The sequence below is a fragment of the Myotis daubentonii genome, chromosome 7 (genome assembly GCF_963259705.1).
Source record: "Myotis daubentonii chromosome 7, mMyoDau2.1, whole genome shotgun sequence".
NCBI classification, from domain to species: Eukaryota; Metazoa; Chordata; class Mammalia; order Chiroptera; family Vespertilionidae; genus Myotis; species Myotis daubentonii.
The window spans coordinates 86,500,236-86,518,211 of record NC_081846.1 but is presented as its reverse complement, the minus strand read 5'-3'; the positions used below and the strand labels follow the sequence as shown (position 1 = coordinate 86,518,211).

Here is a 17,976-nt window from a genome sequence, read left to right as displayed (position 1 = left end):
AACTCCTGGAGAGTTTATAATTAGAGGCTAGGTGCACGAATTCATGCACGGGTGGGGTCCAGCCGGCCCAGCTGGGGAGAGGGGACGCAGGAGGTTGGCTGGCCGGCCCTGCCCCCTGGTCAAACTCTGAGTCGAACTCCTAGTCCAGGGGACAATTTGTATATTAGCCTTTTATTATATACTAGGGGCCCGGTGCATGAAATTCGTGCACTGGGTGTGTGTGGGGGGGGAGTGTCCCTCAGCCCAGCCTGCCCCCTCTCACATACTGGAAACCCTCAGGCATTGACCCCCATCACCCTCCAATCGCAGGATCGGCCCCCCCGCCCAGGCCTGACGCCTCTGGCCTAGGCGTCCGGCCCGGGCAGCGGGGACCCGCAGCTGCAGCGGCCCCGCGATCGTGGACTCCGCTTTAGGCCCAGGCAAGGGACCCCTAGCTCCTGGAACTGCCAGCTTTGACCGTGCCCAGCTCCCATCGCTGGCTCCACCCCTACTTCCTGCTATCACTGGCCAGGGCGGAAAAGGCACCTGCCCCCCAGCTCTTAGCTCCCCCCTGGGTTTCCGATCACTGTCAGTGGCAGGGGGCTTCTTCCTGCTTTCCCTTTCGCCTCCCTGCATTGTGCCTACATATGCAAATTAACCGCCATCTTGTTGGCAGTTAACTGCCAATCTGAGTTGGCAGTTAATTTGCATATAGCCCTGATTAGCCAATGAAAAGGGTATCGTCGTACGCCAATTACCATTTTTCTCTTTTATTAGTGTTGAAGATAATCACTACAGCTAAGGGCTGGGCTACAAACATAGCTTTGTTATAAAAAACTCTTTTGTGTAATGGTATATATTCTAGTGGTAATTTAAATCCTGGGACGTTTTCCATTAATTTCTCTGGCTAGTTCCACAAGGCAAATCAGGCCAGCAATTATCTTCTGATTATCATCTCTTTCATTCTTTTCTTTTATTCCACCCCTAATAATTTAAATTATTAATTTTATATTTACGATAACCAATCAATAAGGTAGACCTTCATTGAGGAATCTGCAACTTCTGTCAAATTGTAACCATACACTGGCATATGTCATTCTTCTTTCTTTACTAAAATTAGTTAAAAACAAAACAAATAAAAATTTCCTCAACAACAGAAAACAAGATCTGCAGCTGCTGAACCTGTTTTTAAGAGGAGGAAGTGTAGGTTTATTACACCACTAAGGGAGTCTGCAGTCACACTCCTTGGAGAATGCTGTTCTCCAAGTCAGGCATCTCTTCTCCATGCCAGTATAAACAAAGTCTTGGCCAGTTTTCAGGAACAAACTGTAAAAAGTTCACTCAAGCACCTAGAATTAAGGCCATGGCTTGTTGTTAGGAACACAGAGGCTTAGGTAATACATAATAAAACATTTGTGAGAACAATCCCTTTAAGAAAAACAGGAACATGTGTTTTCCTGCTTCAGTATAAAAATAAAAATGTATAATTTAAAAAAACACAATTATTTTTCCTTTCACCAATTTCTTTTGATGTTTTCTCTTCACTAATTATCTGAGAGGGCTAAGATTACAATCCTCCCCACCAGCCCAAAGAGCTCAAAGCAAGTAAAGTGTACTACACCTTAGCAATGGTCAAGAACTAAAGGAAAGAATGAAGTTACATAACATATTTTCTATTGAAAATGACATTTTTCATGTCCTAGTGTCTATACCAAGGTTAATGTCAACTGAGCAAGACAAAATTCTCACAATGACTTCATGTGACTAAAGTAAAAGTTAATTTAAATAAACAGAGGACGAGAGATTTTTATGTCCTTCAAAACAAGGAGCTGAGGAAGATTATACCTAAATTCACATGATCCAGAGTATCTAGACAGAATATGAGAAATCCCATTTTATACGTAAGACAGAGGCACACAGAGAGGGACAGAGGCAGAGGTTTCTGTACCTCAGAAGCCACTTCAAATTCTATCTCTTATGTAAAAGCATCCCATATGCATTCACAACAATTCCAGAAGCAAATAATAATTTATATTAAATTGTGATATAATTTATATTAAAATAAAGGAAGTATGTGGTGGTAAAGAGATTGTTATTGGTGCAAGATGCTTTTATTTTTGCAAATCCATGTATACTGCAACGCCCCACATACAAAGGATATAAAATAAATTAATGAACTAGATATTATTTTCAAACCCAATATTCAAAGCCTGAGACAAAAAAATAATGGTACTTCAAAGCAATGAACTATGTATTATTTTTTACATGTGTTTATTAATTTTAAGAAAGAGAAGAAGGGAGAGGGAGAGATAGAAACACTGATGAGAAACATCATTGGTCAACTGCCTCTTGTACACCCCTTACTGGGTAATCAAGCCCAAAACACCGGTATGTCCCCCAACCAGGAATTGAACCAGTAACCTCTTGGTTCATGGATCAACGCTCAACCATTGAGCCACACCAGCCAGACAATGAACTATGTTTTAGAAATGAAGACTATGTCCCAACCAAAACAGCTAAAGTACCATGGTTCAAATGATTACTGCTTCCACCATCAAGGAATGCTGCACTAGCCCAGCCGATTTGGCTCAGTGATTATAGAGTGCTGGCCCTCAGACCAAAGGGTCATGGGTTCAATTCCCAGTCAAGGGCACATACCTCGGTTGCAGGTTCAATCCTCAACGCCAGTCAGGGCATAAGCAGGAGGCAACCAATCCAGGAGGCAACCAATCGAAGTGTCTCTCTCACATCAATGTTTCTCTCTCTCCCCTGTCCCTCTCTCTTTATCCCTCCTGACTCCCTTCCACTAAATCTTTCTAAAAATCAATAGAAAAAATATCGTCACTCCTCAGGTGAGGATTAAAACAAAAAGCTGTGCTAAATGTGGGGCAATCAATCATCTCCAACTTTTTCAGTTTACATCTGTGAATACATACAGAAGTACAAGAGATCAAAGTTGAGGATTAATCTTCTTACGCCTGTAAAGCCAGTCATCTCCACATTCTTTCTCCGCAAACCCAAAGACATCATAGTCCTCCACTCCTTACAACCTCCATCTATTTTCCTGTTTTGGCAAGATTGTAAGATGAAATGCATGACATCAGGACGTATAAAAGTGACAAAGGAAGGTTGATAATCAAAATAACTATTAGTGCCCCAACCAAAAAATATGCAAAAATCTACGAAATAAGAGAAACTACCATAATTAAAGCTCAGCTAATTTTTTTATCCTATGAAACAAGCTGCCTCCCCATCCTCCATTCAGGAGACACTTCAGTTTTGTATCTTGACATATTTACATGGCACCTACTACATCATGGATAGTTTTAACAATAAAGATTCACCCAAGTGTATAACATTTTTCTGGGTCAGTATTTTAAATAAATTTTAAAAAGCCTCCACTCAAAAAAAGATGAGTTGCATTATACTGATGATATTACAATATTAGCATGTTTAACAGAGGGGAGGTTGTTAGGGGCTGGGTGAGAAGGGTGAAGAGATTAAGCAAAGAGGGAAAAAAAGACTCATGGACACAGACAACAGTATGGTGCTTGACAGAGGGAAGGGGAGGTGGAAGGTAAAGGGGGGATAAATGGTGATGAAAAGAAGACTTGACCTGAGGTCAACAATACAATATACAAATGATATATTGTAGAATTGTATACCTGAAACCTGTATAATTTTATTAACCAATGTTACCCCAATAAATTCAATAAAAAAGAATGTTTATATACTAGCTACTTTTTAAAAATACATATTATATACATAGGACAAATAGTTTATTCTTCTCTATAAATTCATTTAAATATATCTATGATATCCTATCAAGGTAGAAAGGTTAGACTATAATCAGAAAGAAACTCCTTTGAAGTGTTTTTACTAGCAAAAGAAATAATCTTTTTTTTAAAGCTTGTTTATTTTCATGTGTGAAAGTGTGCAGGTCACTAGCTTTGCTGTGTTTCTGTAAGTTTTCCTCTCTATAACCATTAGGTTGAAACATAAACCAACCTAATTTAAGATGTGAAAATTCATTATATTAAATAAAATTAGCCAAGACATGGAAGTTGAATCACACGATCCTGAAGTTCTGTGGTGATGGCTCCTTCTAGTCAAAAGGCTGTATGATCATTGACTTTTTAAGCACAATAAAATGCAGAGTATAGCCCTGGCCAGTGTTAGACCATGGTCCCTTGGATGAAAGGGTCTCAGGTTTGATTCCCAATCAAGGGCACATATCTGAGTTGCAGGCTTGATTCCTGCCCCGGTGGGGATGTGTTAAGAAGGCAACCAACTGTTTCTCTCACATTGCTGTTTCTATTTCTCCCACCTCCTCTCCCTCTCCTCCACTCTCTCTCTAAAAAAAAAAAAAAAAAAAAAAAAAAAATCAATGGAAAAAATATCTTCGGGTGAGGCTTAAAAAAAAGCATATATGACCGACTAGTGTGGCTCAATGGTTGAGCATCGACCTAGGAACCAAGAGGTCACTAGTTCAATTCCTGATCAGGGCACATGCCCGGGTTGTGGGCTCGATCCCCAGTAGGAGGTGTGCAAGAGGCAGCTGATCAATGTTTTTCTCTCACTGATGTTTCTATCTCTCTATCCCTCTCTCTTCCTCTCTCTCTCTCTAAAAATCAATAAAAACATATTTTAAAAAAAGCATATAAATAGGCTGATTACTATTTAATTTAGGTTGAGCTACCTATTCTTAATAGCCCTAGAAACATGAATATCCACCTTGAAACTCTAAGTAGCAAAAAAAAAGTAATCACAATATCTGGAGCATATGGGAACTTCTATAACAGACAGATTTGTTTCTACTAACACCCAGTCTTAGCCCTTGACTTCCCCCACCCCCTCTGCTGCCTTCTCTCCCCATCATTCCTCCAACCTAGTTTCTATTATCAGGAATTTACAAATGAACTATTATATAATAAGGTTTTCAAAGAAAAGAAAAAACATGACGTGATTTTTTTAATCACTTAAATATAATAGTACTGATTAACTCAAATTATGTATAGAAATTACCACTTTTGATATAAACTGAAAATCTTACTCTTCAATTACAATCCTCTCATATTTCCCAAAGTTAGGATTCTGCTAAGAATCCTATGAGGTTGATTAATTTTAAGGTGTGAGAAGTCAAGCCTTAGGACTTTCTAAAAGAGCAGACAAGTTTTGTTATTATTATACTTCTGTGGCTTCTATTATAGAAATGGTAGGTTCTTAATCATATTCACACCCATTTAGTCTTTTCTTGAATGGCACAAACCAGGCTTTCTGTGCTTAAAATGTTATGATTCAAATTCCTTTCTTGTAAGAAATAACCATCAGCAATACTTGACAATTGTAATCTGAGCTACGTAATCTAAAATAGGAGGGACATACATTAGTGGCTATTTTTAAGTAAACTAATCTTAAGCAGTAGGCAGCAAGGCTAAAGATATGGATCTGTTCATATTAACAGGATGCAGAGGTGACACGCGAACTCATTTTTTTGGTTGATTTTTCTTTGTTAAATGGCATTTAAATATATAAAATAAATATCAAAAATATAAGTCTTTGTTTTACTATGGTTGCAAATATCAAAAAATTTCTATATGTGACACGGCACCGGAGTTAAGTTAGGGTTTTTCAAAATGCTGACTCGCCGAGCTCAAAAGGTTCGCCATCACTGCACTAAAGAATACTTTGAGCATCCATGTCATATACATATATGATCGTGATAAACTCAGATTGAAACTTGCCTACAAATTTCATTACCTAAATATTATTTAGTTCTGCTAACTTTTGTCTTCTATACAAGTTATATTATATTTGCAACCAACAGTCCACTAATAAAGCACTCTGAAACCTTTACCTTTTTCTAACAAAGAGGGATAAGACTGACCCCTGAGGCAAGCAGGATGGTAAACCGGTTAGGCTGTTTAAAATAAAGTTTCATTATCTTGAAGTATTATAAATTCCCAAATTATAACATATCTTCAAATTACTATATACATAGTTTAAAAGATGAAAAATTTTGTTAAAATTTTTTAAAAACTGTAAAAAATAAATAAATAAAAGAATTGCTTCCCTTACATCAGTTATCATTACATCAGAAATGTACTTTTTTCTGTTAATTTGCCTCTGTACTTTTTTCTGTTAATTTGCCTCTATGAACTATAACGAAGAGCTTGAATAATTGTAATTTGAAGTTCATAAAGGATCAAAAATAGTAATATACCCAATCCATTTAAAAGTGATACAGACTTTTATTTTAAAGGTTGTAGAGGGTCAGATTATATGACTATTGCAAACCTCGGAAATCTTTCAGATACATGAGATAAAAGAGAAAATTGAAAAGACAAAAGTAAATAAATTTTCCATTTTGTACCACCATTCAGTATTAATAGAACTATTCAGTTAACCATTGGTTAAGTAGCTAATGATGCAAAAGTAACCATTCAGATTTATCTCCCTACATGATTCACATTATTAATGTGATTTCTAGACCTTTCAGTAAATTAAAATACCTGTGTTTATTAAAAAAAAAAGTGTTTTAAATAAAAACATTAATTGAAAGTATAAAATCTTGGGCACTTAACTGAAATTAAGGCATGGGTCATGGTCATTTTAGAAAAAATATCAGTAAAGACTGATATATTGTGCCAGGACATGCTTCCTTCTGTGTGCCTTTAATGTGTCCAATTCTTTTAACTTCAATCTATTTGGATGGCAAGGGATGGGTTAAAATTGGGCAGCTTGTTCACAAACACAAACCTTCTCCTGGACATCTTATGAGTGATATGTTAATATGTTAGTATCATGAAAAACCTTTCTAAAATTACAATGATATACATGCCCTTTCAACACAAAAACATTTGTCATTATCACTGATGGCATATAGCTTCTTCAGATCCTTTTCCCTTCCATAGAATTCCATTACAAACACCACCACATGACTAGTAACTCAATATAAAATAACTTCTCCCAAATTCTCCTAATATGATCAATTCCCAATAAACACCAGAGAACAAATACCATCAACTTGCACAACAGAGTCCCAAGGTCTCTGGGGCTTAACACTCATATATCAGTCATGGCTACATGGCCAGGAAAACGAACATCATGAAGGACTCCTGCATTCTTCACATTGTGCTCATGGACAAAGTCAGTGTAGTTTCTATGAACGGGCTGGGGCGGGGATAAGGCCCTTGTGTTCCACTGGTTTCCACCACGTTGGCAGCAGTCACTGGCAGCAGAGAGCCTGGATGGTTGGGGAGTGGGAGGGGAGCACAGTTAGTCAATAGGAATAGGAGAAAATTGATGTGTAAGAGGTAATAAAGAGAATGACCAGCATGCACCACTGCTACAAGCAGTTATCAACATCTCCATGCAAGCACATTCAAGAATAACAAAGGTGGGGAAATCCCACAAAGTTACATGTAGTGGAAAATGTAAATATGAAAATATGTATAAGTAATCAGTTTGTTAAGTGAATTAAATAAAGAAAAAATTTCATAGAGAGCAAGACACTCTGTATCTGTCCTTGATGTTGCTATCAAAATCAAGGCAGAAATGCTCTGTGAGGTTCTAATAAATAGTATTTATAATCAACTTAGTTAAAATATGTCATAGGGCAATTCTACATAAAGATAAAGGCACATATAAAAAAGGGCAATTTTGAAAATTATTCCTCAAATTAAGTGATCTCACAAATTAAGTGAAATCCAGGAAACAAAATTCAGAATGAGGTGTGTTTTGTTTTGTTTTTAAATCTATACTGAGAGGCCATGTAATTTTACATCTATGTTCCCAATTAACAAGGGAACCATTATTCCTTCTATAATCAAAGTTCACGGGAGCTTAGAATGAAATTCAACAGGTACAGATAATGTGATGAGATTATAAGCCCCCTCCAAGAAATAGATTTAATAACTGTATTAGATGCCTTTTACACACAGTGCTATAGAACAGGCCTATAGAACTATGAGAGTGAAACATGCATACAAGCAATTCCTGGTTAGAAATTATCAGAGTCCTCCAGTAGAAAGAAAACATTTACCAAGGTTCAGAAAATCAGGGTTTTATGACATGGCAAAAAAGGGCAGCATATACTTAAGATGACTACAAATTAAAAAAAAATAACCCCAATTATAAAAGATATTTAAAGATATTTAAATATAGTATTTTTTGTAACTCAACCAAAACATAAATATTCACCATTTTTCCTTAGGAAAACTGAAAAAACTGGCTAAAAGTTTTTTTACAATAAAATCATCTTGTTTCCTTCAACTGAAATACAATTTGTTCATTAGATATAACCCATAAAATTCATGACCCTCAATACAGGGTCTCTGAAAATTTAGGAAATTAAATTAGGTTTATGTTCTCCAAATATTATTCAATTTTTTAATAAATAGTTTAAAGATTTAAAAGAATTGTATCTCAAAGGATGATACATATTGGATAATTCTAAGTTAATGCTATACCAAATCATTCACTGCAATAATGGTGTCATTTACAAGTCACTAGGAAGAAAAAGCTAAAGAACTGAATAGAGAGTAGGTTCACATAAAATTAGTTAAACGTTGCCTGCCAGAAACAGAAAAGAGTCCATTATTCTGCCCAACTGTTCAAACCTAGGGAGCGTTTCTAAATGTTATTAATGTATCACTTTCTAAAGGAGGACTTTTATAGTCATTTAAAAGTATTAAGAATCAAAGCATGCAGAAACAAAGAATGAAATATGGAATGCATTTTAAATTAGGGCTGGGGAATCCATTAACGCCAAGACACGTCGGTTCTGTATTATTCCGTGCCACTGTTGACATACTCTGAGGCTGATTAGATTTTACAGATCATCACTTTACTCCATTTCAGCAAGGGAGGTCACAGCAAAATTACATAAAGGAAGAAAACACAGCTCCAAATTTTCCATTTTTCTTCTAAGTCAATATGCTCAGATTCAATATTCTCTCTTTATAAAGGCTGCCCCAAAGGAGTTAAATAGACTTAAATATGTGTGCATAAACATTGGAAACCTCAGTAAAGATTTAGTGTTACAATACAGGATGCAAAGAAATCAGACTCTTGTTCCATAGTAATATAAAAGGTAAGCATGTATTAAGAAAATTCTTGCCCTAACCAGTTTGGCTCAGTGGATAGAGCGTCAGCCTGCGGACTGAAAGGTCCCAGGTTCGATTCCGGTCAAGGGCATATACCTTGGTTGCGGGCACAACCCCAGTGGTGGGTGTGCAGGAGGCAGCTGATCGATGTTTCTCTCTCATCGATGTTTCTGGCTCTCTATCTCTCTCCCTTCCTCTCTGTAAGAAAATCAATAAAATATATTTTTAAAAAAGAAAGAAAATTCTTTTATAGTTTAAGTCCCAGAAGTAATACATTCCCTTGCTAATAGGATTTGGTGATAACATCAAGGAGATAAAACATAGCTGCTTATTGGAGCTGTGTTTTCAATAAGAAATTGAAAAAACTCTTAATGGCTTAAAAAAAAAAAAAAGACTAAAATTTGACATTTAGAAGCCTCACTATTGATACTTTAAGTATGCCCACATGACACAGAGTCCTCCCCACCACACTCTCAAGTAGAAAGAAAAAAAAATAGGGTAGATGCCCTCAATTTCAGAAACTAATCAAGTTATTTGGAACGGAAGTAAAAATATGCCCAACCATCAAGAGCAAAGCACCTTGCAGTTAGTTAAGCCAAAATAACAGCAAAACACAATTACATAGGAAAGACTGAAAATGATCACCAACCACTGTGGACCCACCACCATGAAGGAAGAACTGGTTGCACAGAAAGCTGACCAAAACCTTGAGACCACCACAGAAACTCATTAGATTTCAGGTAGTAAAACTAAGAGCAAGAAAAAAAAAGAGAGAGAGAGAGGGAGAGAGAGAAAAATCCTATGAATTATCAAAGTTCATTTCATAGACACAAAATTTGAACAGATGATGCAACCAACACGACCAGTCAATCACATAATTCCCAAGGAGCGCCCCCAAGCCACATACATTTAATTGGGGAAAAAATGAACCCCACAGGTTAACCCAATAAGCCACAAAGTATCCATATTTGTATACTTACTATCAACCTAAAAAAACAAAACAAAACCCTGGAAATCTAAACAAATGAAGTATCTTCCCTGTCATCAGGAGTATTTCATGCTTTGTTTTATTGGACTATAATCATGTTTCTCTTATGCCTTTATCTACAGTCTTTAATGAAGAAAACACATCCAAAGAGTAGCGCCATGTTGTATGGAATAACATGTAACAAACATATTTTCCTCATGGATCTGGGAAAAGGTTCTATTGACTATCACTGAAATCAAAACTCCCAGATCATGCTAACCAAAGTAAGGAGAGCTGTCTGATGTTCTTCATTAGACAACTGCACTCCAGAGCTTCTTCATCCATAGCTCTTATTTTTCCCATCCCAATAACTGCTTAATAATATGCCTCTCTTCAGCTTACAAATATGAATAATTTGCTTTCAATCATTTAAAGTACTCTACAGTTATAGCTGGGAACTTATAATACCAATAAGCAAGCAACATTTTCTTTTGGCTTAAGGAGCTAACAAACCATTTCCTGTCATGCTGGTCTGTTCCAGGACTCCTTGGAAGGTTTTCTATCTCCACCAGCGCAGGACCAGAGGGAATGGAAGAAGTCCCCAGCAGAGTAGATCTCATACCCCACGCCTTTGGACACAAGTTATAAAAATCATTTATCTTGCCTAGATAAAAAAATCCCTTCACCAATTAAAAGAACATTACAATGGAATAATATCTACATAGTCAACAAATATAATGTAAATAAATGCTTGACTGTTATATGTCACATTGAAGATAGTAATCTAACTGAATATTAGTATTTTATATGATTTACAGAAATAGAAAGTTTTACAGAGCACCTGTTCTATTCACAACATCTTAGAGAAAATAAAAGAGGGTTTCACATTACTGAGTCACTTTAGAGATAAATAAAAGAAAAAACTCATGAAATTCAATTAATAAAATACTAGTTTCTGTAATAATTAAGTACAGTGTTCTAGTGCTTTAGAAGCTTAATATTAAGACTTACCTGTTGAGAGCCATTATTTTGAGTTGAAACATTACTGTGAACACTGTAAGGGAGAAAGATCCATTAAAATCTATTAAAAACCATATATAGGGCTTCATGTTGTCAGATGACAATGAAAGTAGCTCTATTTTTAAGTACATTAATTTTGTTTCAAATAAAGAAAAAAATTACTGTTGATTAAAACAAAGATGTAAGGTGCCCAGAAAACATTTGCTTTTATAAGCACACACTTGCTTTTTCTATAGTCTGCTTATTTGGTATTTCCATGTATTTTAATTGTGCTTTAATTGTATTTTAATTGTTCTTTAGATGTACTAAATGTGTTTTAGATGTACTACTAATCTTGTTTATTCACTGGACAATATATCTCAAAGATGACAAAATAAAGATAGCAGCACAACTGATGCCTTAAATTCAAGGCATTAAGCACAAACACATACATAATCTTATCTGTCACTACTTTTATATATTCTTACCCTCTCAAGATTTTCCAGTGTCAGCAATAGCTCAGCATTTTATAACTCAAAAGGCCTTAGTATAAAGTTAGAAACTTCTCTGTATACCTTTCCCTTCAAGTGATTTATTAATATGTTTTTAAATTTTTAATTTCACTCATTTTCTTCCCTGCCTCTCACAAAGCACTTAAAAAACCTAAAGCTATAGTTCAACAAAATAAATAGGAAAACTCAGAACAGCTGCTAAAAAAAAAAAAGAACAAACATTCAATGAAATAAGAACTCAAAGAGGAAATAATACCACAATAAAATGAAGGAAGAGAGGATACTTTCAGACCCTCTAGAATTAGCATAATTAGTATTCTAAAGTAAAGAATTCAACTAAGGTAACAAAAATTTTGTTAAAAGTTATTTTAAAAGTTCCTTGAAAATGATAAAGTAATGAGATTTAATGAGTGCCCTGGCCGGTGTTGCTCAGTGATTAGTGTTGGTCTGTGCACTGAAGGGTCTCGGGTTTGATTCCATTCAAGGGCATGTACCTGGGTTGTAGGTTTGACCCCTGGCCCTGGTTGGGACATGTGCAGGAGGCAAACAAGCAATGTTTCTCTGTTCCTATCCCCCTCTTTCTTTCCCCCTCCCCCTTCCATTCCACTCTCTCTGAAAAGCAATGGAAAAAATATCTTCAAGTGGGAATTCTAAAAATTAATTTAAAAAAGAATACCTCTTAAACACATATACATGCAAAAATAAACAACATAAAATCGTTTTAAAAATAAGATTTAATAAGCACCGTGTTCCAGAAAAAATGAGATACAGATTAAATACATTCAACCCTTTATTGTTAAATTACTGACCTTCGAGAATAAGTAAAGAATATTTCAGTTACCCCAAAGGAGATTTAAAAGCCAATTATTATTAGTATCAGGTTGGCACAGACTTCCCAATAGCAATACTCAAGAATATTATACCCAGCCAAGATGTCTTTCTAATACAAGGAAATAGGTAAAGCTTATCAATCACCAACAAATTCTGAATGCAGCATCCAGGAGCCTTTCTTAGAGGAGTAAGAGCAAAACAAAAACTATCTGATGATGAAAGACAACTAATTAAAAAAGGATTCACATGCCCTGGTCAGTTTGGCTCAGTGTATAGAGTATCCGCCCGACGACTGAAGGGTTGCAGGTTTGATTCCCGATCAAAGGTGTGTAACTCAGTTGCAGGTTCCCCAGCCTGGTAGGGGTGCAGGTGGAAGGCAACCAATCGATGTGTCTATCTCACGTTGAGTTTTCTCTTTCTCTCTCTCCCGCTCCTCCCTCCCTTCTACTCTCTCTAGAAATCAATGGAAAAAAATATCCTCTGGTGAGGATTAAAAAAACAGAACTCACAAATGAAAAAGTTTTGCTAAAAGGCTGAGTGATGAAGGAAGTCATTTTATGTTTTGTGTTTTTTTTAATCCTCACCCGAGGATATGTTTTTATTAATTTTAGAGAGAGGAAGGGGGAGAGACAGAGAGAATATCAACGTGAGAAACATTGGTCGGTTGTTCTTATATGCACCCCAACCAGGGATCAAACCCACAACCTAGGTATATGCCCTGACCAGGATGTATAGGTATACAGGATGACACTCCAACCAACGAAGCCACTCAGCCAGGGCCATTTCACACTATTTTTAAATTATTTACATCTCTATTATAAGTTGAGTCACCAGAATTTGCACTACCATTGCTTGGATTCAAATCCAAGTCACAGCACTAGCTCTTATTCTCAGAATCTCAGGTTCTTCATTTGCATGAAACTATTAGGAATATTAAATTAATTAATAATAGCAAAGCACAAAGAACACTGATAAATAAAATTAACTGAACCCCCCCCCCCAAAAAAATATTGTTTAATGTAGATCTGTTGCCAAGGCAAATGTAAAAATATACATGTCAGGCATGAGTTATTTTTACTACTAATAATGTTGCTCTTCTCAGAGTACATTATATGCTGGTTTAAGTAACCAATAATCCCAAATATCAATGAAATCTGATCCAACCTGCTTGGTACAGAAATTAGACTCGCTACTCTATGGTCCCCTAAATTACTCTCTGGAGCTTTTCCTTAAACTGGGAATAACCCCAGGAAGTGATGGATAAAAGATGAATAATAATTTGAGGAAAAAGTACTTAAATAACTGATGTTAACTGGATCAGAGCTCTTTGATTTCAAACAATTTGAAATGTTGAAAGTACTATTTTCTCATAATAATACAGATTCTTTCAACTCCACTAATATGAAAGTAGGAGCACTTCTCACTACTGACATAATCTAAGCTTCCCCTTTTAAAGGATTACCTGCAATACTTGACACCTGTTGCTTTCATACCACCTCTATTTATCATCTCCTCCACCTTCTTCTTTCCCTCTCTTTTCTGTCTGAAAAATTCTATGGAAAGCCTGTACAAAAATGTGCTCTTTTAAAATGTCACCTCTTACGATACTTTGTATTATTAGTCAAGGCTCACAAGAAAATAGAAGCTAAAATAGTACAAGTAAAATGACTGACATCGGCCAATTAAAAAATTTGTTATTAAAACTGGCACAGTCCAAGGTCAAGAAGCTTTTTAGGTCAAATAGTTTTGCTTTTTCAAACCTACTGTTTTCCACGGTTCACTGGAGCAAAATTGTTCATGCAAACAGAACTACAAGGGCAAGACTAAAAGTGCATTCATGCCAGTCCAAGCTCAGGCTCTCAAGCGCTCATGGAGTAATGCTCAATAACCTTCAGTCAGGAGAGCTGAGTGCCCCCCAACCGCCACTTTCATTTCTAAAAGTTTATTCTAATAAAAAAATAATAAAGTATCATCACTTAAATATCCCATTTCTAATGTGTTCATTACTCAAGAAAAAAATTCATTATTAAAGTTAAATTAATTTTAATTTTAGGAAACTATACAGTCACTCACTTTCTAGTCAGAAATGTGTATTTCAAAAAAATTTTAAAGGATGACAAACTTACATAATGAAAGACTTAATTTTTCAACTACAAATTGTTTATATTTCTGCTGACTTCACCAGGTTATATTCTTTAAGATCTAATATTCTGTGCTAGCTTCCTTTCAGGAAAGCAAGACATGATCTATTAAACAAACAAACAAAAAAACAAATTTAAAAAGTTAAAAAAATATAGAACACCTCTAATATTTCTCCACCATTATCTTGATAGCACTGGTTATATATAACTCCAAAGAAAACAAAATAACCAACAGCTAAAGAAATTTCAGGGATACCTTTCAAAAAGCAGAGTGCTTTTGTGGTGAATCAATAATCACAGCATGGCTTTCTAGGTGAAAAAAAACTAAATAAGTTTAGTTTTAGGTGAGGCTGACCATACTCAGTGTAGACAAATTTTAAAAAGAAATAGATTTTAATGTCCTAAATCTGATATTTTAACAGGCATTCCAGGAACCTGATACATATCAAGGTTGAGAAGCATTATTTGAAACTATATAATGTAATAGACACTATTACAATTTATTGCTTCATCAGAAGCAGGACTTCTAGAATGGTGGGCTGAGGATCCTCTCCCCAGCAAAACAAAGATTTAGCTAGTGACAATTATTTTTTTTAATCATCAGAAGGCATATATCAAGTGGAAAAACATTTACTCAAGAAAATCTCCTAATTCTCAAGAGCCAAGCCTGGAATTAAGCCACAATTTGCTCCCCTTTCCCATTTTCCCTTGTTCAGTGTTTTGGAAGCTCTACTCCAGGCTGGTGCAGCCAAGATAATGAACTCTCTCTCAACAATGCGGACTTTAAATCAGTTATTTTAAATATGTTCAGAAAATAAAGAAATCAAATCTAAAGAAATAAAGGAAAGTATGAGAACAATGTCTCCACAAATAAGAGAATATAATTCAAGAGTGAAATTATAAAAAAAAAAACACCCCAGAAATTCTGGAGTTGAAATGCACAATAACTAAAATGAAAATTCACTAGGAAAACACAACAGCAGATTTGAGCAGGTGGAACAATAAGTAACTTGAATATAGGTCAAGTGAGATTATCTAGTCTGAGCTACAGAAAGAAAAAAGAAAAATAAAGAAAGACGGTAGGAACCTTCAACTGTAGCAACATGTATAATGGGAGTCTCAGGAGAAAAATGCAAGAAGATAATTTGAAGAAATAATGGTTGAAAACTCCCAAATTTGATGAAAACAATATACCATAGAAAAGCAACCAGAAGAGAACTGGATGGGAAATACTTGTATCAGAAAAAATAGACTTTAAAATTAAAATGTTACTAGAGAAAAAGAGGGACATCCTATCTAATAAAGAGGGAATATGCTAATTGACCCTCACACTGTCACAAAGATGGCTGCACCCACAGCCAATAAGGAAGAAATATGCTAATTGACCACCCCACCCTCAAAGATGGCGGCACCCACAGCCAATAAGGAGGGAATATGCTAATTGACTGTCCCACCCTCAAAGATGGCGGCGCCCAGAGCCAATAAGGAGGGAATATGCTAATTGTTGCCCTGCCCTCAAAGATGGCGGCGCCCAGAGCCAATAAGGAGGAAATATGCTAATTGCTGCCCTGCCCTTAAAGATGGTGGCGCCCACAACCACAAGATGGCAGTGCCCAGTCCCCTCAGCCCGCCCCCAGGCAGGCCTGGCCTTGCCACGTGCCTGCTTCTGGGGTCCCCCAGTCCCCTCAGCCCCCCAGCCGCCCAGGGCAGGCCCAAGGTGCAGGTAACCAGGGCCAGCCGAGGCTTGCGCTGCCGGCAGTGGCAGCAGCAGAGGTGTGATGGGGGCATTGCCTTCCCCTGATCGCTGGGTCGCCCCCTCAAGTGCATGAATTTTCATGCAACGGGCCTCTAGTTTTATCATAACCAAAGAATCCAACAATTATAAACATATATGCACCTAACAAAAAGCCTCAAAATACATGAAGCAAAAACTGAAAGAATTGAAGGAAGGAACAGACAATAATTGAAGACTTCAAAACCCTAGTCTTAATACTAAATAGAACTAGGCAAAAGGTTAACAATGAAGTAGAAGTCTTGAACAACAATATAAACCCACTAGACCTGTAACAGACATCACAGAACACTATACTCAACAACAGCAAAATCTATATTCTTCTCAAGCTCACATGGACCATCTTCTAGGAAAAATATGCTAGGCCACAGAACAAGTTGCAATAAATTTAAAGGGATCAAAATCATATAAATCATGTTCTTTAACCATAATGGTATAAAATTACCCCCCAAAAAAGTGCCCTGGCTAGCATTGCTCAATGGTTAGAGTGTCTGCCTGGGCACCAAAGGGTTGCCGGTTGGATTCCCGATCAAGGGCATGTACCAGGGTTGCAGGTTAGTCCCTGGCCCTGGTCCAGGTATGTGTGGGAGACAACCACTCAATGTGTCTCTCCTACATCAATGATTCTCTTTCTCTCCCCCTTCCCTCCCTTCCATTCTCTTTAAAAAATCAATGGAAAAAATATCCTCGGGTGAGGATTAACAACAACAACAAAAAGATAGGAAAATTTAGGATACTCACAAATATGTGGAAATCAAGCAATACCTCTCAAGTAACCACGGAACAAAGAAGAAATCACAACAGAAATAGAAAATAACTTGGGATAAATAAAAATGAAAATATTACATACCAAAATGTATGGAATGTGACTGAAGCAGTGCTTGTAGGGAAATTTATACCTATAAATGTTATATTAAAAAAAGAATAAAGATCTTGCCCTGGCCGGTGTGACTCAGTGGTTGGAGCATTGGCCCATGTACCAGAGGGTCACGGGATCGATTCCTGATCAAGGACTATATCTGGGTTGCAGTTCAATCTTGGCCCCGGTTGGGGCTCTTGTAGGAAGCAACCAATCGATGTGTCTCTCTCACATAGGTATTTCTCTCTCTCTCTCTCTCTCTCTCTCTCTCTCTCTCTCTCTCTCTCTTCTCCCTCTCTCTCCCTCTCTCTGCCTCCCCCTCCCTTCCATTCTCTCTAAAAATCAATAGAAAAGTATCTTCAGATGAGGATTAACCAAACAAACAAAAAACATAGTAATAAAGATCTCATATCAAAAATCTAATCATCTACCTTTAAGATGCTAGAAAAAGGGAAGCAAATTAAACCTAAAGCAAGCAGAGGAAATGAAATAATCTATCAGAGTAAAAAATTATAAAATAGCCCTAGCCGGTTTGGCGTCCGACTGCAGACTGAAGGGTCCCGGGTTCGATTCCCGCAAAGGGCACATGCCTGGGTTGCAGGCTCAAACCCCAGTGGGGGGTGTGCAGGAGGCAGCTGATCAATGATTCTCTCTCATCACTGATGTTTCTCTCTCTCTCTCCCTCTCCCTTCCTCTCTGAAATCAATAAAGAAATATATATTTTTTTAAAATTTACAAAATAGAGAAAAATTGATGAAACCAAAAGCTGTTCTTTGAAAAGGCCAACAA

The 17,976-nt window shown here is 36.7% G+C and overlaps 1 protein-coding gene across 6 annotated transcripts in view; it reads right to left on the bottom strand.

The window, feature by feature from the left end:
- Positions 1-17,976, bottom strand: part of EPB41L5 (erythrocyte membrane protein band 4.1 like 5) — a 169,226-nt gene that overhangs the window by 80,283 nt on the left and 70,967 nt on the right. For 5 of the 6 annotated variants that reach the window (XM_059704702.1, XM_059704703.1, XM_059704699.1 and 2 more), the window contains exons 15-16: positions 11,065-11,107; positions 10,567-10,682 (exon numbers count right to left, since the gene is read on the bottom strand). In XM_059704702.1, coding sequence (XP_059560685.1) covers positions 10,567-10,682; positions 11,065-11,107 — 159 coding nt within the window. Of the gene's footprint in view, positions 1-6,210; positions 7,226-10,566; positions 10,683-11,064; positions 11,108-17,976 lie in introns of those variants that run through there. The other variant, XM_059704704.1, reaches the window with a different exon arrangement.